We start from the raw sequence: 26,639 nt of genomic DNA, 5'->3' as shown, positions 1-26,639 counted from the left end.
TTATCTTGTATTATTTTGTATTAGTAGTCCCAATTTTCTTTTAGAATCCTAATCCTCCAGAAAAAAATAAACCTCACTCTTTACATACTCAATCGGCTGCACGGCACTCGTACTCACATGCTGCCAATAGAGCCATTTGTCACCCTCTGTATAGACGCCACAGGAAGTAAGGGCGGAAGTCAAGTGTTGCGCTGCAGCGGGTTGGCGCGTGGCGAAGAAACGTTGTTGCATCATCGCACGCCTCGACTTCCGGCGTCAGCTCATCGGTTGGAAGTTAAGCCCACTTCCAGCGAAGGGGTTCATGGTCACCAAGGGATCGCTGGTATCAAGTCGACTGAAAAAAGGAAGCAGATACAACAAGTCACACTTGAGCGTGTGTGTGTATGTTGTTTGTGTGTGTGTGTGTGTAGCCATGACAGGAGCAACAGGGACTAAACTTCTCATCCTCATGATCCTCATCTTCATCATTTGCCTACCACAATTGTTTGCCTTCAACAGAGGTGAGGGTTAGTCTATCCTTTAATGTGTGTGTGTTTTCTTGTATTTCTACACTTCTTGAGACATCAAGAAGGAAAAGTACCTTCCGTACGAGGACTGATATCATGGTCCCAATACGAAAAACCATTGCATCTAATAGAGAGACAAATACTAGAGTCCGTGAACATTGCTCCAAAGTCAGGATTGTTTTTAATGTAATGTGCACACAAAAGTAAACATTGACAGGTGCAAAGGCAGCAATATATGATAAAACAAGCTAAAGAAGGACTTCCCTATTCATCCCCAAAAACACCCGCCAGGTGAACAGATGATTTTATGACTTCCGGCGCTGACGTAAGACAACCCGCGTCCCATATGTGACCATAGGATGAACAAATACACTACACTACTAAGACTATAGTGGCTACTGACAGTTTGCTTCTACAGCTGGGTTGCCCAAAGTGCGACACAGTGGCTATCTGCGGTCCGTGACTCCTTTGTCATCGGTCTTAAGCACATTACCAAAAACGAAAAATAGAGATCTCATTTGCACCTGTGGTGATGAAATCTGTCAAAATGGGGGTGGTCCCAAAAAGGAGGGATTTTCCAAATTGACTGTGTCGCTTTTAAAAGTGCTCCCCCTCTGGTCAACATATGATATAACTAGTGCGTGTAAAAATTCAAAGTGCTCCCCCTCTGGCTAAAATATGTAATAACAAGCGTGTGCAAAAAATTTAAATGCGCTCCCTTTGGCCAAAATTAATACGAAAAATATAATATGTATATAGAGTAATACTGTAGTAACTTGAAGTAAATAATTAAAAACCAAGCAGTCTTTTTCTCACAATATGTTGACTTATTTCTTAAAAACTGGGAGCAATTTCTCATTTTCTTTCTGTTTCTGGAACAATATTTTGTTGTAAAATTATTACTTTTTAATGCAAAATGGTGACATTTGTCATAAAATTCTGACTTTTATCACAATTTTTTTAGTAAAATTAGGTCTTTCTGTCATAATTTTGCCAAAATGTTAAGGTTTTCTTGTAAAATTGGAACTGAAACGTTCTTAATTTGATTCAAGCAACCTTAAGATAGAACTCTCACAGCCATATCAAATTTGTATACTGACATTTATGACACTTTTTTTTTTACATAAAAAAAAGTGGTATGCACGTCATTAAGCAGGTGGAACAAACCATTTCGCATAATGAGGGGGTGTCAGTAGTCCTGGACGTTCTTAATTTGGTTCAAGCAACCTTAATATTGAAATTTCACAGCCATATCAATTTGTATACTGACATTTAAGACTTTTTTTTACCCACATTTGTAAATGGCAGAAAATAAATCAGTGGTATCGCATATCCATGCTCAGGTGGAACAAACCATTTCTCATCATTAGGGGTGTTGGTAGTCTTGGACCTTCTAAATTTGATTCAAGCAACCTTATTATTGAACTTTCACAGTCATATCAACTTGAATACTGATATTTATGATTTTTTTTTTTAATTACATTTTTAAATGGCAGAAAAAAAAAACTGGTATGCACATCAAAGCTCAGGTGCGACAAACCATTTCTCACCATGAGGGGGTGTTAGTAGACTTGGGCGTTATTTTATTCAAGCAACCTTAATATTGAACTTCCACAGTCATATCAATTTGTATACTGACATTTACGACACTTTTTTAAAATTATATATTTAAATGGCAGAAAACAAATGAGTGGAATTCAGGTCCACGCTCAGGTGGAACAAACCATTTTGCATCATGGGGGGGTGTTGATAGTCCTGGACGTTCTTAATTTAAATCAATTTACCTTATTATTGAACTTTCACACGTATATTAACTTTATATGAATATTTATTACATATTTTATAAGCATTATATTTAAATGACGGGGGAAAAAATTTGAAAACTTTCCAAAAGCCCACGGCTCCCCCCTATGCTTGGGGCTGCGGTACAACAGCCCCCCACGTCTTACCGCCACAATTCTGCGCTCCTTTGTTTACCTAAAAGTCTTTTTTTCGCCTCCATTTCCTTTAAGTCTCTAAAGCGACCCTGGTCTGTTCGCCCCGCGCACTGTGCGAGCGAGACTTCCGGTTGAAGAAGCGGGAAAGCGGTAGTAGACTTGCTGACGTCATCCAGAACCGGTCACATGACCCGCCTCACATCCGGGTGGATGAAAAACGGTGCTTGGAGAGAGATGGCAACCGCACATCAGAGCCCTGGATGGTGGAAGACACACACGCCAGTTGGTACATGTGTGAAACTCAAGGGAATGTGGACCACTTACACTCAGGTACTGGCTTTTTCTGTATTACGATTCGTCCTGTCAGAAATAACGAGTTAACTCATGTGATTAATCACAAATATTGCAATAATAACATAACAATATAGTAGCATATTAATCACAATGTAGCTGCTGTCATCTAAACCTGGGGTGTCAAAACTTTTCAACCTGGGGGCCGCATTGGGATAAAAAAAATTTGGTTGAGCCTAGGGCCAAAAGCCGAAAGCATACACACGTACGTATGTATGTATATATATATATATATATATATATATATATATATATATATATATATATATATATATATATATATATATATATACACACTAGGGCTCGGCGATATATCGTATAGACTCGATATATAAATGATAAATAGGTTGTACTTGTATAGCGCTTTTCTACCTTCAAGGTACTATCGCGGGTTTGTCTCTATGCGATACAGAAAATGACTATATCGTGCATGGTAACTAGGGGTGTAACGGTACACAAAAATGTCGGTTCGGTACGTACCTCCGTTCAGAAGTCACGGTTCGGTTCATTTTCGGTACAGTAAGAAAACAACAAAATATACATTTTTTGATTATTTATTTAACAAATTTGCTAAACCTTCTACCAAAAATATTTTTCTCAGTGGAATATTTGATGTGAAGTAATCGGAAACTTGGATTGGTCAATAATTCATAATAACATTGATTTTGTTTCAATATTATGTTTTGAGCAATGACAGTTTGAAAGAAAAAAAAAGCTTTGTTTTATTAGTCAACGTTGCACCTTTTTCTAAATTACATTTAGCATTTAAGCTTTTTTATTTCACTTTTGTTTATGTTTTTGTTTATTTTAATAAATGATAAATGGGTTGTACTTGTATAGCGCTTTTCTACCTTCAAGGTACTCAAAGTGCTTTGACACTACTTCCACATTTACCCATTCACACACACATTCACACACTGATGGAGGGAGCAGCCATGCAAGCCGCTAACCAGCACTCATCAGGAGCAAGGGTGAAGTGTCTTGCTCAGGACACAACGGACGTGATGAGGTTGGTACTAGGTGGAGATTGAACCAGGGACCCTCGGGTTGCGCACGGCCACTCTCCCACTGCGCCACGCCGTAGTATTTTTAGAATGTGCCGTGGGCCTTTAAAACATTGGCTGTGGGCCGCAAATCGCCTCCGGGGCACACTTTTGACACCCCTGCTATAGATAATAAAAATTAAAATCTGATAAATCTATGGATAAAAAGCAGAGCCTGGCGAGGCATGCGCGTTTATCATAACTCTCTCGCTCTCTCTGTCTCTGCCCCTCCCTCACGGAAGTTGCTGCGGCACCACTTTTTGTTTTGTTTTTAACCCCTTCTTAACCCAGAACGTACATTGAAAATACACGCAACCCTAACTTAAAATGCCGTACATTCGAGGCATTTAAGAAACTCCACCTGGACAGCTCTGCTAAGAGGACATGTCCGGTGAAAAGAGGAGGTGTGGTCAGTCTATCATAGCCCGATGCTTGCATGCCGTGTGTTGTTTTTTTGATTGATTGATACTTTTATTAGTAGATTGCACAGTACAGTACATATTCCGTACAATTGACCACTAAATGGTAACACCCCAATAAGTTTTTCAACTTGTTTAAGTCGGGGTCCACGTTAATTAATTCAAGGTGCCTTGGTGTCCATTGTTTACACAACGTGCGGCGCGCTACTTAATATGTCCGTGTCTTTCGGTACACCTGCGAACCAAACCGAAACCCTCGTACCGGAACGGTTCAATACAAATACACGTACCGTTACACATCTATTGGTAACAGTAGCTGTGATTCTAGCGGAGTGGTGCGAGTGGAAATATAGAAGAGACAAGGTGCGAATCTGGTAACAGATGAAGGAAGAATTAGATTCCCAAGCTTCAAGCGGTAAGATGTTGAACAGACAACAATAGTATGTCAATTATGCAGCAAAAGCGTTGCTACAAAAAGTAGCACCACTGCTAATTTGTAGCATCGTTTGAAAAGTCACCCGCCAGAGAAACTCCACGTCAACATTTCCGTTCGGTGCCACACCCACAAAATGCCCAAGCAACCATTTCCAGATCAACACCGTATGGAAAAAAAAAAGTCAACAACAGAAGGAGATAACGTCCGCAGGAACCTACCACATAGTGAAGGACATACACTATTTGATTTCCTATTATGCAGCTCATTTTAATTGACACTTATTGAAATATCTGGTGTGACATCACGCACAAAAGTGCACTTTATTTGTTTTAAACTATTGTAGTGGTGTTCTGTACAAAAAGTGCACTTTACATTAGTGTTGTTTTAAATTGTCATCTTAGTGACATCATGCACAAAAGTGCACTCATAGCTTGTTTTAAAATGTCTCTGACAATCTTGCACTTTCTGTTTTGAAATGACATGAAAGTTTGTGCCACTGCTTAATACACTTTTGGTAAATTGACTTAGTTGGGATTTTCCTCTCTGCATGAAAAATTAGCACATAATAATGCAGTTTAAGAATGTTTGAATGTAGACACATAGAATCATCATACTGCTGTTATTATATGCATCAAGCGTTCATTCAAGGCTAAGGCAAAATATCGAGATATACATGTCGTGTATCGTGATATGGCCTAAAAATATCGAGATATTAATAAAAGGCCATATCCCCCAGCCCTAATACAGACACATATATACAGTCTTAGTCAAAATTTTACATACACTTGTAAAGAACATAATGTCATGGCTGTCTTGAGCTTCCAATAATTTCTACAACTCTTATTGTTTTTGTGATAGAGTGATTGGAGCACATACTTGTTGGTCACAATAAACATTCATGAAGTTTGCTTCTTTTAAGAATTTATTATGGATAGGGCTGAAACGATACTTCGAGTAACTGGAGTAATTGGATTACAAAATATATTCGAGCTTTTGTAAAGTAAATTTGTACAGCCGATATGAGCATCTACATTAACAATAGAATTTGCCTGAGAAACTGGACAGGACAAAAAAAAAAAAAAATATATATATATATATATATATATATATATATATATATATATATATATATATATATATATATATACTTTTTTTTTTAAAGTAAAAATATGATTTATTCCATTACTTGATTAATTGATCGGGATATTTGATAGAATACCTGATTACTAAAATATTAAATAGCTGCAGCTCTAATTAAGTGAAAATGTGACCGAATCTGCTGGGTCAAAAGTATACATACAACAATGGTTTGGTTACATGTCCCTTGGCAAGTTTCACTGCAATAAGGTGCTTTTGGTAGCCATCCACAAGCTTCTGCTTGAATGTTTGACCACTCCTCTTGACAAAATTTGTGCAGTTCAGCTAAGTTTGTTGTTTCTTCTGAAATGGACTTGTTTCTTCAGCATTGTCCACACGTTTAAGTCAGGACTTTGGGAAGGCCTTTTTAAAACCTTAGTTCTAGCCTGATTTAGCCATTCCTTTACAACTTTTGACGTGTGTTTGGGGTCATTGTCCTGTTGGAACACCCAACTGCGCCCAAGACCCAACTGATGATTTTAGGTTATCCTTAAGAATTTGGATGTAATCCTCATTTTTCATTGTCCCATTTACTCGGTGAAAAGCACCAATTCCATTGGCAGCAAAACATGCCCAGAGCATAATACTACCACCACCATGCTTGACTGTAGGTGTGGTGTTCCTGGGATTAAAGGCCTCACCTTTTCTCCTCCAAACATATTGTTGGGTATTGTGGCCAAACAGCTCCATTTTTGTTTCATCTGACCACAAAACTTTCCTCCAGAAGGTCTTATCTTTGTCCATGTGATGTCAGATGATTTTGTAATCAATCAGAAATATCAAGCAGCTAGAAAGCGCCAAACATGGATAAGTGTCGAGACTGTTTTGCATTTTCCCATCATGCTTTGTAATGTATTTCAATGGGGGTAATTTTTATTTTGTTTCATTTTATAATATACACAAAGTTCAGTGACCATGTGGGTTGGATTTTTTTTCGCACCTTGACTTGGGAAGGTTGTTTGCATTAGATCTTGTAAGTAAATGCCGCGCACGTGTCTTCTCAAAGTTAAAGGTAATTTACCTGGAAGCTCATGTTGTACGCGAGATCGCAACAAAAAGCAGCATCAAACTTGTCAGACGTTTAAAATGAATGCAATCTCCCCGCGAACAAGATTTCCTATTAAACTCGTGATGTCTTGAGGAGCAATTTGAAGAGTTCGTTGAGCCCGCAGGCTGTAGTTTGGACACCCCTGACTAAAACGGACTCAAAAACTCCATTGTGATGTCTAAACTACTGTTATGAATGAATCCATTTAAAGTTTTCTCTGATTCCAGACGTTGTCATCAGGATGTCAGTGCAGCTTCAACTTGGAGAGTTCCTGAAGCTCACCTTATATGGTCACAGCAATACCACCTCGCTACACCTGCACCCACCTGAGAAAGAGGGGAAGATAAGGGATGATGAAGGTCACAGAGAAGCATCCTATTGCTGTCTGTCGGCCCCGCCTACTTCGGAAATGACCAATCACACCGCCTGTCTCTTCCGGTTGTCTAATCACACCATTTCTATTGCGAGAGCCAAGGAGAAGTTTCTACAGGCACAAAAAGGTTTGGGAGAGAAATTATGAATATCCAAAACATTGCCTATAATTATATTTATTTGTGTAATCCAGATAGGTGGAGTGGTGTGTTCAGGGTCCTCTGGTTAATTCTGCTGTGTGTGGTGTTGCTGACTTGGACCTCAGCTCTCCTCAGACATATTAGCCGAAAGGGAGGCTGCTGCTGTAAGACTCTCTCACACACACACACACACACACACACACACACACACACACACACACACACACACACACACACACACACACACACACACACACACACACACACACGCACACATTTATATTCAGTTCAATGTGCACAAAAAAAAATTGAAAGCAATTTACCTGGGAATGTTTCCTTCCTGTCAGCGAAGTCCAAAGTAAAGGTGCGTCCACTTGGATATGACTTTACCGGACAGCAGTTAAAAGGTGACTAAAATGTCTGAAAAAGACGAGTCCTCGCACCGTACCTTTGGGGTTTTTAAGGTTGTATTTTTTTAACTTAATTTTAACTGGCATTTTTAGAGGGAACTAGTACATTTCAACATTTCATCAAATATCATATTTGAAATAGTGCAAAACTTAAGAGAAATAAATATATATAATTATATTTTGCTCCGAACACTTCGATGAAACAAATTTAAATTTCCATTTATGCCGTGGTTAAATTTGAGCCCTATATATATATATATATATATATATATATTTATATATATATATATATATATATATATATATATATATATATTTATATACGTATATACATATATATATATATATATATATATATGTATATGTTTATATACATATATATATATATGTATATATGTATATGTATATATATATACATACATACATACATATATATATATATCATTTTCGGTCAGACTTTGCATTGAGTTAAAGGCCTACTGAAATGAGATGTTCTTATTTAAACGGGGATAGCAGGTCCATTCTATGTGTCATACTTGATAATTTCGCGATATTGCCATGTTTTTGCTGAAAGGATTTAGTAGAGAACATCGATGATAAAGTTTGCAACTTTTGGTCGCTAATAAAAAAGCCCTGCCTTTACCGGAAGTAGCAGACAATGTGCGCGTGACGTCACTGGTTGCAGGGCTCCACATATATTCACATTGTTTATAATGGGAGCCACTAGCAGTAAGAGCAATTCGGACCGAGAAAGCGAAAATTTCCCCATCAATTTGAGCGAGGATGAAAGATTTGTGAATTAAATATTGATAGTGAAGGACTAGGAGAAGAAGAAAAAAAAGCGACGACGGCGGCAGTGTGAGCGTTTCAGAAGTAATTAGACACATTTACTAGGATAGTTCTGGAAGATATTTTATCTGCTTATTGTTTTAATAGTGTTTTAGTAAGATTGTAAAGACATACGTTGAAGTCGGATGGTTGCGATGAACATGCAGTGTCTCAGAGAGAAGCCGAGGAGCCAAGCTCACAACTGCCTTTTTTGACAGCTGCTGCAGGACGACGAATAATCCAACAATGTCTCCAGTAAGATATATGTATCACAATTTTCCCATCCAAAAACATGCTGGTTGACGTCGAGAAAACATGTTCGCTTGACCGCTCTGCTTCACAACAAACAAAGAAACACCGGCTGTGTTTCGGTGCTAAAGACAGCTGCAATCCACCGCTTTCCACCAACAGCATTCTTCTTTGTAGTCTCCATTATTAATTGAACAAATTGCAAAAGATTCAGCAACACAGATGTCCAAAATACTGTGTAATTACGCGATGAACAGAGACGACTTATAGCCGTGTTTGGTGCTGCGCTAATATTTCCTGACAGTCCGTGACATCACGCACACACGTCATCATTCCACGACGTTTTCAACAAGAAACTCGCGGGAAATTTAAAATTGCAATTTAGTAAACTAAAAAGGTCGTATTGGCATGTGTTGCAATGTTAATATTTCATCATTGATATATAAACTATCAGACTGCGTGGTCGGTAGTAGTGGGTTTCAGTAGGCCTTTAACATAAGATTTGATGTGCCTTTTTGATTAGATGGGCGGAAAGACACAGACATCAACACTCTAAAAGGTAACTTCTCATTCAAAAGTGTGTTGATTTGCATAATTTCCATGATGACTCAATGAAATGTTTTCAGGGAGACCTCATCGCACCTTTGACCCTGGTTTTAGGTGGACAGGTCAGTGGAAGAGAACTTGGAAGACAATTTGGGAGTAAAAATGAGTTAACTGTGTTTTCCTAACAGGACTATCGCCTATTGAAGAGGTTGAAGCTGATGGTAGGAAATCATAGCAGCATATTTTCTCAATCTTATAGTTTCATGCAACTTTGCGTGTCTCCTTTTCAGATGAAGTAGTGGAAAGTGCAGTGGATGAAAATGTGGATCACTGCAATGCCACCGGTAAACCAACGCCATCTTAAAAAATAAAATTACCGTATTTTCCATATTATGAGGCGCACTTAAAAATCCTTATTTTTTCTCAAAACTCAACAGTGCGCCTTATAACCCGGTGCACCTACTGTAAGGAATAACGTTGGTTAAGCTTACCCACCTCAAAGCTATTTTATTTGGTACATGGTGTAATGATAAACATGACCAGTAGATGGCAGTCAAACATAAGAGATAAGTGTAGGCTGGTCAGTGTGTCCGCCCTGAGATCGGTAAGTCATGAGTTCAAACCCCGACCGTGTCATACCAAAGACTATAACAATGGGACCCTGCTTGGCACTCAGCATCAAGGGTTGGAATTGGGGGTTAAATCACCAAAAATGATTCCCGGGCACGGCCACGGCTGCTGCTCACTGCTCCCCTGATCTCCCAGGGGGTGAACAAGGGGATGCTAAAAACATGCTAAACGCAAAGGAAAAGCTAAAATACTGCTTCCTGTTCAATTTGTCATCACACAGATAAACACGCATTTTTGCATTTTGGATGAACATATTCCTGCGATGAGGTGGCGACTTGTCCAGGGTGTACGCCGCCTTCCGCCCGATTGTAGCTGAGATAGGCACCAGCGCCCCTCGCAACCCCAAAGGGAATAAGCGGTAGGAAATGGATGGATGGATGAACATATTCGATTTTTGTGTTTATCTGGAAAAATTAAAATCCATAAAAGGAAAACCAAACAAAATGTAATTATATGCCAATACTTTAATGAAAACCTACCCTTTTTTGTTTGTTTGTAAATCTGCCATGTATTGTAAAAATCTAAAACCGGCCCTAACTTTGTTTTTTGGATTCGCCTTTCAGAATTGGAAATAGAATGAACAGAAGAGTATGAGTAGAAGCGCTATGGACACTTGTAAGAAAGAAAGGCTCTTCTACCTGTGGTTCAAAGCTCTAAACCAGACCTGGGCCACATGCAGCCCATTAAGCCTTTCAATCTGGCCCGCCGAACATTCCGAAATATTTTTTTTTAGATCTTTAAGATGGAAAGTGTAGCTGCCATTATGATTTCTAATGACCGTAAGTCTTGAACCATACAAAGTATTTCAATGGTAGGAATCTGCGCTTTTGGATGATATACCAGTTACTATGGTAATCTAATTAGTTACTATGGTGATCTAAGCATTGTGGGTGGGAAGCGTTTCCACAGATGCTGAAGGACAGTTTCGTAACAAAGTTATAAAGCTTAGTGATATATCAGATATATCAGATTGTAGGTGGGTTCATTTTGTAACCTTTGCATTCATATTTCATTGTTTGTTGCATTTTTGTCGCGTTTTACTCGATTGTAAAATATGTCGATCAAAAGGCGGTGTGACATTCATATTTTGTCAATATTTAGTGTTTTATTGTTTATAGAAAAATGTAAAATTCCTTTAAGTTTTTTTAAGGTGGTCTGTCATAACGCTTTTAGCATTCAATCAGACATTATTTTGAGGTTTTGTATTAGTGTTCCTAAAAATAAATAACCGGCCCCCAGACACATTTTTTTCTGTAAATGTGGCCCCCGGGTCAAAATAATTGCCCAGGCCTGCTCTAAACAGAAGTCTACCCAGCAGCACCTGCAGTGAGCAAACTTGTCCAAAAGATGGCGCCGTAGCACAAACAATAACACACCTTTTCAGTGTATTTGTACGTGTTTTATGACAATTATTTGCATCATGCTGCGATGAAGTTGCGACTTGTCCAGGGTGTATACCGCCTTCCGCCCGATTTTAGCCGAGATAGGCACCAGCACCCACCGCGACCCCAAAGGGAATAAGCGGTAGAAAACTGATGGATGGACATTTTCAGAATGTGCTTGTTTTATTTTTAAACAAGGAAAACAATCTGTTGTTGTCTTTATTTTTAAGCTATCGTGCCGTGATTTTACCTGTCCGGCCCACTTGGGAGTAGATATTTCTCCATGTGGCTCCCCATCTACGATGAGTTTGACACCCCTGCTCTATAGTGATACAAAGGAAAATTTCAAAGCAAGTGTTTTTCATGCATGGGTTAAAATAAATGAAAGATCTAGTCAGATAAAGAGGTACATTTTCCTGTTTTTGTAATGCTTCTTCAATCAGAGAACTTTATATCCACTGTGATGATTCTATTAATAACATTTCACCTTCTTCCGACAGCTAATCTTCACCAGCGTCCAACAGTGGGTTTCCCTCACGTAGGCGTCGAGCCGCTGATGTCAGACCAGCCAGGACTCAACTTCAGTAATAAAAACACCTTTCAGCCAAGACCGGCACGTCAAAGTGAAAGAAACAAAAAACAGGACACAGATAAGGAATAAAGTCTCTTCATTTTCAACATAGCATTTTGACTCTTTGGGACTTAAATCAGACAGCTGTTCCTGGTAAGTAGATCTTATTTTGCATGTACAGTCACCATCTACACGCCTAAAGAACATAATGTCATGGCTGTCTTCCAATAATTTCTACAACTCCTATTTTTTGTGATAGAGTGATAGGAGCACATACTTATGGGTCTACTGAAAATGTGATTATACATACATACAGCAATGTTAATATTTGCTTACATGTCCCTTGGCAAGTTTCACTGCAATAAGGCACTTTTGGTAGCCATCCACAAGCTTTTGGTGGATTTCTCTGACCACTACTTTTGACAAAATTGGTGCAATTAAGCTAAATGTGTTGGTTTTCTGACATGGACTTGTTTCTTCAGCATTGCCCACACATTTAAGTCAGGACTTTGGGAAGGCCATTCTAAAAGCTTCATTTTATCCTAATTTAGGCATTCCTTTACCACTTTTGATGTGTGTTTGGGGTCATTGTCCTGTTGGAACACCCAACTGCGCCCAAGACCCAACCTCCGGGCTGATGATTTTAGCTTGTCCTAATAATTAGGAAGTACCGTATTTTTTGGACTATAAGTCGCATTTTTTTTCAGTTTGGCTGGGGGTGCGACTTATACTCGGGAGCGACTTATGTGTGAAATTATTAACACATTACCGTGAAATATCAATATTATTTAGCTCATTCACGTAAGAGACTAGACATATAACATTTCATGGGATTTAGCGATTAGGAGTGACGGATTGTTTGGTAAACGTATAGCATAGTTATTTGAATGACTCTTACCATAATATATTACGTTAACATACCAGGCACCTTCTCAGTTGGTTATATATGTGTCATATAACGTACACTTATTCAGCCTGTTGTTCACTGTTCTTTATTTATTTTAAATTGCCTTTCAAAGGTCTATTCTTGGTGTTGGGTTTTATCAAATAAATTTACCCCAAAAATGCGACTTATACTCCAGTGCGACTACCACATGTTTTTTTCCTTCTTTATTATGCATTTTCGGCAGGTGCGACTTATACTCCGAAAAATACAGTATCCATCCATCCATCCATCCATCCATCTTCTTCCGCTTGTCCGAGGTCGGGTCACGTGGGCAACAGCCTAAGCAGGGAAACCCAGACTTCCCTTTCTCCAGCCACTTCGTCCAGCTCTTCCCGGGGGATCCCGAGGCGTTCCCAGGCCAGCCGGCAGACAGTCTTCCCAACGTGTCCTGGGTCTTCCCCATGGCCTCCTAGCGGTTGGACGTGCCCTAAACACCTCCCTAGGGAGGCGTCGGGTGGCATCCTGACCAGATGCCCGAACCACCTCATCTGGCTCCTCTCGATGTGGAGGAGCAGCGGCTTTACTTTGAGTTCCTCCCGGATGGCAGAGCTTCTCACCCTATCTCTGAGGGAGAGCACCGCCACACGGCGGAGGAAACTCATTTCGGCCGCTTGTACCCGTGATCTTATCCTTTCGGTCATAACCCAAAGCTCATGACCATAAGTGAGGATGGGAACGTAGATCGACCGGTAAATTGAGAGCTTTGTCTTCCAGCTCAGCTCCTTCTTCACCACAACGGATCGGTACAACGTCCGCATTACTGAAGACGCCGCACCGATCCGCCTGTCGATCTCACGATCCACTCTTCCCTCACTCGTGAACAAGACTCCTAGGTACTAGAACTCCTCCACTTGGGGCAGGGTCTCCTCCCCAACCCGGAGATGGCATTCCACCCTTTTCCGGGCGAGAACCATGGACTCAGACTTGGAGGTGCTGATTCTCATTCCGGTCGCTTCACACTCGGCTGCGAACCGATCCAGTGAGAGCTGAAGATCCCGGTCAGATGAAGCCATCAGGACCACATCATTTCCAAAAAGTAGAGACATAATCCTGCGGTCACCAAACCAGAACCCCTCAACGCCTTGACTGCGCCTAGAAATTCTGTCCATAAAAGTTATGAACAGAATCGGTGACAAAGGACAGCCTTGGCGGAGTCCAACCCTCACTGGAAATGTGTTCGACTTACTGCCGGCAATGCGGACCAAGCTCTGGCACTGATCGTACAGGGAGTGGACCGCCACAATAAGACAGTCCGATACCCCATACCAGTTCCATTGGCAGCAAAACAAGCCCCGGAGCATAATACTACCACCACCGTGCTTGACGGTAGGTTTGGTGTTCCTGGGATTAAAAGGCCTCACTTTTTCTCCTTCAAATTCCTGGGTATTGTGGCCAAAAAGCCAATTATTTGTTCATCACATGGGCAAAGATAAGACCTTCTGTAATTAAAAAATTAGCACCCGACAAAAAATTGGAAACTCAAGACAGCCATGACATTATGTTCTTTACAAGTGTATGTAAAATTTTGATCTCGACTGTATGTCGTTACAATATGTAGAGGGCAGGTCAGTCTTTTTTGTTGGTATTAGAATAAAGTGAAATGAGAACAGGAATGAAACCTACAATTTCTTCAAGTTAGATATACTGTAATATGAACTGTGTTGTCATTGAACATGAACATACATGGCCATGGATGTACTGGCATTATATCAATAATACTTCTCTTGTGTCAGTCAAACAATATCTCAGTTAGGGTTCGTAATAAAGTAAGGCGTAATGTTAGGGTAAGAGTGCAAAGACAGCCTAATATATTCACATAAAATGTAAATGTAAACAGCAACGATTTTTTTGGAGATGAAAATATACTTAGTAGGTCAGCGGACAAGTAGAAATATACAAACAAGGAAGCAAAAGTGAAAAATGGAACTGTTGGCTTTATATTATACACATAAATAATGTCGATGTAGATAGAAGCACTTAGTGTTGCGTCAAATCTTTTCTGTACAACGCAGCTCGCGCATGTGTGCGTTCTATTGTATTTCTGCCCTTCTTGAGACACCAAAAAGGAAAATTACCTTCCATATGAGGAGGTGTGAACAAGTTAGGACATTTATCATGGTCCCAATACGGAAAACCATTGCATTTAATAGAGAGACAAATTCTAGAGTTCGTGAACATTGCTCCAAAGTCTGGATTCTTTTGTTGATTTCATGTGCATACAGAAGTGAACATTGAAGTGCAAAAGCAGCAATATTTGATAAAACAAGACCGCAGCTAAAGAAGGACTTCCCTATTCATCCCCCCCAAAAAATCCGCCAAGTGAACAGCTGATATTACGACTTCCGGTACTGACGTAAGACAACCCCTGTCCCATATGTGACCATAGGATGAACAAATACACTACGCTACTAAGACTATAGAGGTAATTAGGAGTTAGGTTCTACAGCTAGGTTGCCCAAAGTGCAGCACAGGGGCCATCTGCGGTCCATGACTCCTTTGTCATCGGCCTTAAGCACATTACAAAAACAAAAAAATAGAGAAGTCATCTGCACCCCTGGTGGTGAAACCTGTCAAAATGAGGGTGGTTCCAAAAAGGAGGGATTTTTCAAATTGACTGTGTGTCACTTTTAAAAGTGCTCCCCCTCTGGTCAACATATGAAATAACAAGTGTGTGTAAAAAAAAAATTAAGTGCTCCCCCTTTGGGCCACATATGTAGTAAGTGTGTGTAAGAAATTGAAATGCGCCCTCTTTGGGAAAAATGAACAAAACAAATAAATATGTATATTGGAACATACTGTAATAATTAACTAAATAATAAAGATTAAAAACCAATTGCAATCAAAACTAAATGTTACCTATTTCATATGTGCATAGTATGTATATATTATTAATTTCGTCAATACAAATCTTTATATATCTAGAAAGGGTGGTACTCAAGAGGGAGGCATTTTTTGGAGGTCTCAAAATGGTAAGAAATACAAGAGAGTATGTGTGTGTGTGTTAGTGCTGTTCTTTTGCCGCCGCCGAGTGTGTGCAGGTGTTGCAGCGTTGGCTCTCGATGTGTGCGACCTGCAGGATGGGCAGCAGGAGCTGAAATGCGTCGTGGATGTAGTTGGTACTGTTGGAGCCCTGTGGAGAAGTTTAAAAAGTTACGCACCATTTTAATATTTCATCAAACAATACAACATGGTGCTGACGTGAAACCATTTAAGTCGCATAATTTGGACTTTTTATTGGATGGTGAATCTTAAAGGGGGAACTGCACTTTTTGCCTATCGTTCATAATCATTATGAGGGACAAGAACGCCCATGTCTTTTTTTAATAGGATTTTAAAGATGTTATAAAAATGCTTGGAAGATGTGGCCTCTAAAACAACTTCAAAACCCTCCAACATTTTATATACACACTGCAAGTGCATATATAATGTAGTAACACACACCTTCATAACAATATGTAATGTATACAATATACACACTGCAAGTAGATAGTACTTTATTGTATATATATAATGTAGTAAAAGACACCTTCATAAACTAATGTAATACTTACAATATACAAACTGCATGCATGCAGTTTGTATATTGTATGTATGTATAGAATATATATATATATATATATATATATATATATATATATATCCATCCATGCATCCATTTTCTACCGCTTATTCCCTTGTGGGGTCGCGGGGGGCGCTGGCGCCTATCTCAGCTACAATCGGGCGGAAGGCGGGGTACACCCTGGACAAGTCGCTACCTCATCGCAGGGCCAACACAGATAGACAGACAACATTCACACATATATATATATATATATATATATATATATATATATATATATATATATATATACACATACATACATATACATATATATATATATACATACATACATACATACATATATATATGTACATCTATATATATACATACATACATATACACATATATATATATATATATATATATATATATACACATATATATATATATATATATATATATATATATATATATATATATATATATATATATATATTTATTAGGGGTGTAACGGTACGTGTATTTGTATTGAACCGTTTCGGTACGGGGGTTTTGGTTCGGTTCAGAGGTGTGCCGAACGAGTTTCCACACGGACATATTAAGTAGCGTACCGCACGTTGTGTAAACAATGCACACCGAGGCACAACACAAGGCATGCTAGCAGCGACCGGGCTATGATAGACTGACCATACCTGTTGCGATCTGCTGCTCAGATCTTCACATGTTTGTTTTTTCCATCTTTGTTTCATTCTCAGTCTGACCCGTTTATTTCCTGTTTTGTCCATCACTATGGTTCACTCATCCGTCCACCTGCTAGTCTCGCCCCGCACACCTGCTACTAATAATCACCCTCCTTTATAAGCCAGCCTTTTCTGTTCAGTCTTTCTCGGATCCTAATTTGCCCACGCGCAACAGTGACGACTCTCGACCTTCATCTTTGTATGTATATTCTCGCTAGCTTTTACGCTAAACCATTTGTTTATTCCAGCTCACATGCTGAGGAATTGTTGTTCTGTTTTTTGTGTGCCTTCGTGCCAGCTTAGTTGTTTACTTTTACTTCCTAGTTCTCATACTAGCATTTTTGGTTTGCCTTCTCTTTACACCAGTGTTTTTGTTCCTAGCCTTTTATTATTTAATAAATACCTTATATCTTACCTTTGCTGTGTTCTGCTTCGACGCATCCTCGGGAAAACACCGGCATTACCATGCCGAAGAAGAGTCTTCACAATACCTCCTCTTTTCCCCGGATATGTCCTCTTTTGCGGGGCTATCCAGGTGGAGTTTCTTAAATGCCTCAAATGTCCGGCATTTTAAGTTAGGGTTGCGTATATTTTCAATGTACGTTCAGGGTTAAGAAGGGGTTAAAAACAAAACAAATTGTGCACGCAGCAGCATTCGTTAGGGAGGGACAGAGACAGAGAGAGCGAGAGTGTTATGATAAATGCGCATGCCTCGCCAGGCTCTGCTTTTTATCCATAGATTTATCAGATTTTAATTTTTATTATCTATAGCAGGGGTGTCAAAAGTGTGCCCCGGAGGCGATTTGCGGCCCACAGCTAATGTTTTAAAGGCCCACGGCACATTCTAAATATACTATTAAAATAAACAAAAGTGAAATAAAAAAGCTTAAAGGCTAAATGTAATTTAGAAAAAGTTGCAACGTTGACTAATAAAACAAAGCTGTTTTTTTTTTCTTTCAAACTCTCATTTCTCAAAACATAATATTGAATCAAAATCAATGTTAATATGAATTATTGACCTATCCAAGTTTCCCATTACTTCACATCAAATACTCCACTAACAAAAATATTTTTGGTGGAAGATTTTGCAAATTTGGTAAATAAATAACCAAAAAATATTTTGTTGTTTTCTTACTGTACCGAAAATGAACCAAACCTTGACCTCTGAACCGAGGTACGTACTGAACCGAAATTATATATATGTATATATATATATATAGTCACAGACACCTTCATAAACAACATTTAAAACGTGATTTTGAGGTAGCATTGATTGCTACCATTAGCTGCATTGCTAGCCACGAAGAACAAGATATTTTTTACAAGTTATCGGAATCTATGATTTTTAGGTTTTAACATAAAAAAATTGCTAAAAATCTGGCATAAAACGTTAGCATGCTAAAATGTTATGTTAAAAACCTACTCAGTGTCCTTGTGGTTAAAGTGTTTGCCCTTAGATCGGTAGGTCATACCAAAGACTATAAAAATGGGAGCCATTACCTCCCTGTTTGGCACTCCACATCAAGGGATGGAATTGGGGGTTGAATCACCAAAATGATTCCAACACTGCTGCTGACTGCTCTCCTCACCTCCCAGAGGGTGGAACAAGGGAATGGGTCAAATGCAGAGATTAGTTTTACCACACCTAGTGTGTGTGTGTGACTATCAGTGGTACTTTAACTTTAAAAAGCTGACATAAAGCATGCTAACATTAGCATGCCAATTTGAGATACGTTAGCATATTTTTAAGCCAGTGCAAAGTATCCAAATCTGTTATTTTTAGGTTTAAACATACAACATTAGCTAAAAAGCTACCATAAAATATGATCATTTATTCAAACTTATATTTTATATGTTTACATGTAGAAAAAAAATCATAATATGACCTCTTTAATGCGCCCTATGTATGAAAATCATCAGCAGTGCGCCTTATGACCCGTTGCGCCTTATGGTCCTAAAAATACGGTATTTAGTTGGTTTGGTACTGTGTTCCTTGACATTAGCCATCTGATTATTTCCACAGTGAAGTTGTCTCACCTCCAGCAGCACAGCGTCCACCATTGGATTGAGCTCCTCCGCTTTCCTCTGACCCTGACGGTGAAGGACAGATTGTGTGAGTTCAGCTGAGCTTCTCATCTTTGTGGCAATAATAGTTATTTAGAAAATATTTTTTATTTAATTTCTATTCAAAAGTAGGTCAAAGTGGAGCAATAATAGTAATATTTAGAAAATAATTTTAATTTCTATTAAAAAAAAATAAGCCAAATTGTAGCAATCATAGTTATTTAGAAAATATTTGTATTTAGTTTCTATTAAAAAACAAGTCAAATTGTAGCAATAATAGTTATATTTAGAAAATAATTGTATTTAGTTAATATTAAAGAATAAGCCAAATTGTAGCAATAATAGTAAAATTTATAAAATATGTCTTTTTTCTTTCTAATCAAAATAGCCCAAATTGTAGCGATAATAGTTATTTAGAAAATAATTTGTATTTAATTTCTATTAAAATATAAGGCAAATTGTAACAATAATAGTTATATTAAGAACATGATTGTATTTAACTTCTATTAAAAAATAAACCAAAATGTAGCAAAGAGTTATTTTAAAAATATTTTTTTATTCAATTTCTATTAAAAATAAGCCAAATTGTAGCAATAATGGTTATATGTCGAAAATAATTGTATTTAGTTCATATTAAAAAATAAGCCAAATTGTAGCAATAACGGTAATATTTATAACATTTTTTAATTTCTATTAGAAAATAAGCCAGATCGTAGCAAGAATAGTTATTTAAAAATATCTATTTAATTTTTATTAAAACATAAGCCAAATTGTAACAATAATAGTTACATTTGCAAAATATTTTTCTTTAATTTCTATTAAAAAATAAGCAGATTTTTAGCAATCACAGTTACTTAGAAAATATTTTTATTTAGTTTCTATTAAAAAGCAAGTCAAATTGTAGCAATAATATTTATATTTAAAATAATTGTATTTAGTTTATATAAAAAATAAGCCAAATTGTAGCAACAAAAGTAATATCTATAAAATTTATTTTTTTAATTTCTATTAAAAATAGACCAAATTGTAGCAATAATAGTTATTTAGAAAATAATTTGTATTAAAATATAAACTAAATCGTAACATTAATATTTATATTAAGACAATAATTGTATTTAATTTCTATTAAAAAATAAGCAAAATTGTAGCAGTAATAGTTATATGTAGAAAATAATTGTATTTACTTTATAATAAAAAATAAGCCAAATTGTAGCAATAGTCGTTGTTTAGAAAATATATTTTAAAAATGTTCTATTAAAACATAAGCAAAATTGTAGCAATTAGAGTAACATTTATAACTTTTTTTTAATTTTTATTAAAAAATAATCCAAATTGTAGCAATAATAGTTATTTAGAAGATATATTTTTTTAAATTTCTATTAAAACATAAGCCAAATTGTAACAATAAGTTACATTTACAAAATAATTGTCTTTAATTCCTAATAAAAAATAAGCTAAATTGTAGCAATCATAGTTATTTACAAAATATTTATTTAATTTCTATTAAAAAATAAGTCAGATTGTAGCAATAATACTTATATCTAGAAAATAATTGTATTTAGTTTACATTAAAAAATAAGCCAGATTGTAGCAATAATAGTAATATTTAGAAAATATATTTTTAAAATTTCTATTAAGAAATAAGCCATATTGATTTTAGAAAATAATTGTTATTTAATTTCTATTTTAAAATAAGCCAAATTGTGGCAATCGTAGTTATTTACAAAATATAATTAATTTAATTTCTAAAAAAAAATAGGCCAAATTGTTGCAATAAGAGTTATTTAGAAAATAATTTGTACATAATTTCTATTGAAAAATAAGCCAATTTGTAGCAATATTTATATTTAGAAAATGATTATATTAAATTTATATTAAGAAAATAAGCCAAATTGTAACAATAATTGTAATATTTAGAAAATATTTTGTATTTAATTTCTATTCAAAAATAAGCCAAATTGTAGCAATATTTATTTAGAAAATATTTTTAATTTAATTTATATAAAAAAAATAAGACAAATTGTAGCAATAAGTTATTTAGAAAATATATATTTTTTAATTTCTATTAAAACATAAGCCAAATTGTAGTAATATCCATCCATCCATCCATCATCTTCCGCTTATCCGAGGTCGGGTCGCGGGGGCAGCAGCCTAAGCAGGGAAGCCCAGACTTCCCTATCTCCAGCCACTTCGTCTAGCTCTTCCCGGGGGATCCCGAGGCGTTCCCAGGCCAGCCGGGAGACATAGTCTTCCCAACGTGTCCTGGGTCTTCCCCGTGGCCTCCTACCAGCTGGACGTGCCCTAAACACATCCCTAGGGAGGCGTTCGGGTGGCATCCTGACCAGATGCCCGAACCACCTCATCTGGCTCCTCTCGATGTGGAGGAGCAGCGGCTTTACGTTGAGCTCCTCCCGGATGGCAGAGCTTCTCACCCTATCTCTAAGGGAGAGACCCGCCACCCGGCGGAGGAAACTCATTTCGGCCGCTTGTACCCGTGATCTTATCCTTTCGGTCATGACCATAGGTGAGGATGGGAACGTAGATCGACCGGTAAATTGAGAGCTTTGCCTTCCGGCTCAGCTCCTTCTTCACCACAACGGATCGATACAACGTCCGCATTACTGAAGACGCCGCACCGATCCGCCTGTCGATCTCACGATCCACTCTTCCCCCACTCGTGAACAAGACTCCTAGGTACTTGAACTCCTCCACTTGGGGCAGGGTCTCCTCCCCAACCCGGAGATGGCACTCCACCCTCCTCCGGGCGAGAACCATGGACTCGGACTTGGAGGTGCTGATTCTCATTCCGGTCGCTTCACACTCGGCTGCGAACTGATCCAGTGAGAGCTGAAGATCCCGGCCAGATGAAGCCATCAGGACTACATCATCTGCAAAAAGCAGAGACCTAATCCCGTGGCCACCAAACCGGAACCCCTCAACGCCTTGGCTGCGCCTAGAAATTCTGTCCATAAAAGTTATGAACAGAATCGGTGACAAAGGACAGCCTTGGCGGAGTCCAACCCTCACTGGAAACGTGTCCGACTTACTGCCAGCAATGCGGACCAAGCTCTGACACTGATCATACAGGGAGCGGACTGCCACAATAAGACAGTCCGATACCCCATACTCTCTGAGCACTCCCCACAGGACTTCCCGAGGGACACGGTCGAATGCCTTCTCCAAGTCCACAAAGCACATGTAGACTGGTTGGGCAAACTCCCATGCACCCTCAAGAACCCTGCCGAGAGTATAGAGCTGGTCCACAGTTCCACCACCAGGACGAAAACCACACTGTTCCTCCTGAATCCGAGGTTCGACTATCCGGCGAAGCCTCCTCTCCAGTACACCTGAATAAACCTTACCGGGAAGGCTGAGGAGTGTGATCCCACGATAGTTGGAACACACCCTCCGGTCCCCCTTCTTAAAGAGAGGGACCACCACCCCGGTCTGCCAATCCAGAGGTACCGCCCCCGATGTCCACGCGATGCTGCAGAGTCTTGTCAACCAAGACAGCCCCACAGCATCCAGAGCCTTAAGGAACTCCGGGCGGATCTCATCCACCCCCGGGGCCTTGCCGCCGAGGAGCTTTTTAACTACCTCAGCGACCTCAGCCCCAGAAATAAGAGAGTCCACTACAGATTCCCCAGGCACCGCTTCCTCAAAGAAAGACGTGTTGGTGGGATTGAGGAGGTCTTCGAAGTATTCCCTCCACCGATCCACAACATCCACAGTCGAAGTCAGCAGAACACCATCCGCACCATACACGGTGTTGATAGTGCACTGCTTCCCCTTCCTGAGGCGGCGTATGGTGGTCCAGAATCGCTTCGAAGCCGTCCGGAAGTCGTTTTCCATGGCTTCCCCGAACTCTTCCCATGTCCGAGTTTTTGCTTCCGCGACCGCTAAAGCTGCACACCGCTTGGCCCGTCGGTACCCGTCCACTGCCTCCGGAGTCCTATGAGCCAAAAGAACCCTATAGGACTCCTTCTTCAGCTTGACGGCATCCCTCACTGCTGGTGTCCACCAACGGGTTCTGGGATTACCGCCACGACAGGCACCAACAACCTTGCGGCCACAGCTCCAATCAGCCGCCTCGACAATAGAGGTTCGGAACATGGTCCACTCGGACTCAATGTCCCGCACCTCCCTCGTGACATGTTCAAAGTTCTCCCGGAGGTGTGAATTGAAACTCTCTCTGACAGGAGACTCTGCCAGACGTTCCCAGCAGACCCTCACAATGCGCTTGGGCCTGCCAGGTCTGTCCGGCATCCTCCCCCACCATCGCAGCCAACTCACCACCAGGTGGTGATCGGTAGAAAGCTCCGCCCCTCTCTTCACCCGAGTGTCCAAAACATAAGGCCGCAAATCCGATGACACAACTACAAAGTCGATCATGGAACTGCGGCCTAGGGTGTCCTGGTGCCAAGTGCACATGTGGACACCCTTATGTTTGAACATGGTGTTTGTTATGGACAATCCGTGACGAGCACAAAAGTCCAATAACAAAACACCACTCGGGTTTAGATCCGGGCGACCATTCTTCCCAATCACGCCTCTCCAGGTTTCACTGTCGTTGCCAACATGAGCGTTGAAGTCTCCCAGTAGGACAAGGGAATCACCCGGGGGAGCACTTTCCAGTACTCCCTCGAGTGTACCCAAAAAGGGTGGGTATTCTGAACTGCTGTTTGGTGCGTAAGCACAAACAACAGTCAGGACCCGTCCCCCCACCCGAAGGCGAAGGGAAGCTACCCTCTCGTCCACTGGGTTGAACTCAAACGTGCAGGCTTTGAGCTGGGGGGCAACGAGAATTGCCACCCCAGCCCGTCGCCTCTCACTGCCGGCAACGCCAGAGTGGAAGAGGGTCCAGTCCCTCTCGAGAGAGCTGGTTCCAGAGCCCTTGCTGTGCGTCGAGGTGAGTCCGACTATATCCAGCCGGAACTTCTCCACCTCGCGGACTAGCTCAGGCTCCTTCCCCCCCAGTGAGGTGACGTTCCACGTCCCAAGAGCTAGCTTCTGTAGCCGAGGATCGGACCGCCAAATGCCCTGCCTTCGGCTGCCGCCCAGCTCACAATGCACCCGACCTCTATGAGTGGTGAGCCCATTGGAGGGATGACCCACGTTGCCTCTTCGGGCTGTGCCCGGCCGGGCCCCATGGGAACAGGCCCGACCACCAGGCGCTCGCCATCGTGCCCCAACTCTGGGCCTGGCTCCAGAGCGGGGCCCCGGTGACCCTCGTCCGGGCGAGGGAAATCTGGGTTCATTTTGTTGTAATTCCATAGAAGTCTTTGAGCTGCTCTTTGTCTGATCACTCACCTAGGACCTGTTTGTCTTGGGAGACCCTACCAGGGGGCATGAAAGCCCCCCGACAACATAGCTCCTAGGATCATTGGGACACGCAAACTCCTCTACCATGGTAAGGTTGCAGCTCAGAGAGGAGATTGTAGCAATAATGGTTATTTAAATTTTTTTAATTTAATTTCTATTAAATATAAGCCAAATTGTAACAATAATAATTAAATTTACAAAATAATTTTATTTAATTTCTATTAAAAATAAGCTAAATTGTAGCAATCAGTTATTTACAAACTTTTTTATTTAATTTCTATTAAATAAAAGTCAGATTGTAGCAATAATAGTAATATTTAGAAAATATATTTTTAAAATTTCTATTAAGAAATAAGCCATATTGATTTTAGAAAATAATTATTCATTTTCTATTTAAAAATAAGCCGAATTGTGGAAACCATAGTTATTTAAAAAATGTTTTATTTAATTTGTATAAAAAAATAGGCCAAATTGTAGCAATAAGAGTTATTTAGAAAATAATTTGTATTTAATTTATATTAAAAAATAAGCCAAATTATAGCAATAATAGTTATATTTAGAAAATGACTATATGAAATTTATATTAAAAAATAAAAACAAATTGTAGCAATAATTGAAATATTTAGAAAATATTTGTATTTCATTTCTATTAAAAATAAGCCAAATTGTAGCAATAATAGTAATATTTGGATTGGATTGAGCTCCTCCGCTTTCCTCTTACACTGACAGTGAAGGACAGATTGTATGACACTTACTCCGACAACCAGTAGCGTGTGGGAGAAATTTTTGGCCAAGCTCTGCACCTCCTTGCACATGGCACGTGTCAACCTGGTGAGGACGCCTGCTTGATCCCTGGCTGCTTTCTCCTGCTCTTCTTGCCCATGCAAGATGAGCTCCGCCACCTTGTGGAGCTGCTCGATACTGCGGGCCGTCACTTCGGCCAGGCTGCCCACCGACGACAAGTAGACTGACTGCAGAGCGCGGACACCACACAGCGGGCATAGATTAGACGATAACGGCGGTGAAGATTTGATTCATGACACGGTTTGGACGTCACCTCCACAGATTTCAGCCCGCCATCTTCCTCTTTCTCCTCGCCCTCTCCATCCTCCTCTCTTGGCGAGGCCTCTCCTCCTGGTTGGTCCGGCGTTTCCTTGCCAACTGTCTCCGTAGTGACGGGCTGCTCCACCTTGCTCACCCAATCGTGGGCACTCATCAGAGCCTGAAAACGCATAAAGAAGAGCCGTCAGCCTTACCAAATACATCTTGATCCCATCATAAATCATATGCAGCTCCAACATAACAGATTTATCATACCTTTTTTACAGGGCCGATACAGATTAATAGAAATCAAAGAGGACGATAACCGATATTTGGAGCAAATATTAATTTGAAGAAAGTTTAAACATTAATAACAGCTGGACAGGGCTTTAAGTTTTTTATTTAAAATTATTTTTTAGATATCAACAAAATATATTTGTGGCAATAATAGTTTTGTTTAGAAAACAATTGTATTTAATTTATAATTAAAATAAGCCAAATTGTAGCAATAATAGTCACATTTAGAAAATAATTGTATTTAATTTATGTTTAAAAATTAGCCAGGTTGTAGAAATAATAGTACTTTTTAGAAAATAATTGTACTTAATTTCTTTTTTTCTTAAAGGCCACATTGTAGCAATAGTAACATCCATCCATCCATTTTCTACCGCTCATTCCCTTTCGGGGTCGCGGGGGGCGCTGGCGCCTATCTCAGCTACAATCGGGCGGAAGGCAGGGTACACCCTGGACAAGTCGCCACCTCATCGCAGGGCCAACACAGATAGACGGACAACATTCACACTCACATTCACACACTAGGGCCAATTTAGTGTTGCCAATCAACCTATCCCCAGGTGCATGTTTTTGGAAGTGGGAGGAAGCCGGAGTACCCGGAGGAAACCCACGCATTCACGGGGAGAACATGCAAACTCCACACAGAAAGATCCCGAGCCTGAATTTGAACCCAGGACTGCAGGACC

General features: G+C 39.6%; 2 protein-coding genes and 1 long non-coding RNA gene across 6 annotated transcripts in view; 1 reads left to right on the top strand and 2 right to left on the bottom strand.

Annotated features, from left to right (window-relative positions):
• Nucleotides 1-2,694, bottom strand: part of LOC133556829 (uncharacterized) — a 33,627-nt gene extending 30,933 nt beyond the window's left edge. Inside the window, exons 1-2 of the long non-coding RNA XR_009807609.1 lie at nt 2,484-2,694; nt 118-334 (exon numbers count right to left, since the gene is read on the bottom strand). This is a non-coding gene — a long non-coding RNA (uncharacterized LOC133556829). The remainder of the gene's footprint in view (nt 1-117; nt 335-2,483) is intronic.
• Nucleotides 201-15,673, top strand: LOC133556804 (uncharacterized). 3 transcript variants are annotated; one of them, XR_009807603.1, is made up of 11 exons: nt 201-500; nt 2,519-2,773; nt 7,105-7,377; nt 7,443-7,553; nt 7,737-7,796; nt 9,400-9,435; nt 9,503-9,544; nt 9,611-9,643; nt 9,713-9,766; nt 10,273-10,410; nt 11,935-12,116. XR_009807603.1 is itself a non-coding variant. In XM_061907089.1 (10 exons), exons 1-10 carry the CDS (start codon nt 302-304, stop codon nt 12,093-12,095), a joined length of 1,224 nt encoding a protein of 407 aa, XP_061763073.1. In that variant the 5' UTR covers nt 201-301; the 3' UTR covers nt 12,096-15,673. The 3 variants fall into 3 exon arrangements, 2 of the variants coding, with proteins under 2 accessions (XP_061763073.1, XP_061763083.1); XM_061907089.1 differs by lacking the exon at nt 10,273-10,410 and having other exon boundaries at nt 11,935-15,673; XM_061907099.1 differs by lacking the exons at nt 7,737-7,796; nt 10,273-10,410 and having other exon boundaries at nt 205-500; nt 11,935-15,673.
• The window catches only part of fam114a1 (family with sequence similarity 114 member A1), a 36,454-nt gene continuing 21,900 nt past the window's right edge, over nt 12,086-26,639 (bottom strand). For both annotated transcript variants that reach the window (XM_061907068.1, XM_061907077.1), the window contains exons 9-12: nt 25,676-25,840; nt 25,374-25,589; nt 19,270-19,323; nt 12,086-16,081 (exon numbers count right to left, since the gene is read on the bottom strand). In XM_061907068.1, coding sequence (XP_061763052.1) covers nt 15,953-16,081; nt 19,270-19,323; nt 25,374-25,589; nt 25,676-25,840 — 564 coding nt within the window. In that variant the 3' untranslated portion in view covers nt 12,086-15,952. The remainder of the gene's footprint in view (nt 16,082-19,269; nt 19,324-25,373; nt 25,590-25,675; nt 25,841-26,639) is intronic.

Source organism: Nerophis ophidion, linkage group LG01, assembly GCF_033978795.1.
Source record: "Nerophis ophidion isolate RoL-2023_Sa linkage group LG01, RoL_Noph_v1.0, whole genome shotgun sequence".
Classification (NCBI taxonomy): domain Eukaryota; kingdom Metazoa; phylum Chordata; class Actinopteri; order Syngnathiformes; family Syngnathidae; genus Nerophis; species Nerophis ophidion.
The sequence above is the reverse complement of the archived record's forward strand: the minus strand, read 5'-3'. Positions and strand labels throughout refer to the sequence as shown.

Bases quoted from the DNA above. Each gene is read 5' to 3' on its own strand.
- LOC133556804 (XM_061907089.1), top strand. From the start codon at position 302: ATGGTCACCAAGGGATCGCTGGTATCAAGTCGACTGAAAAAAGGAAGC. The intron at 501-2,518 runs GTGAGGGTTAGT...ATTTCCTTTAAG, and splicing joins ATTGTTTGCCTTCAACAGAG to TCTCTAAAGCGACCCTGGTC. The intron at 7,378-7,442 runs GTTTGGGAGAGA...TGTGTAATCCAG, and splicing joins GTTTCTACAGGCACAAAAAG to ATAGGTGGAGTGGTGTGTTC.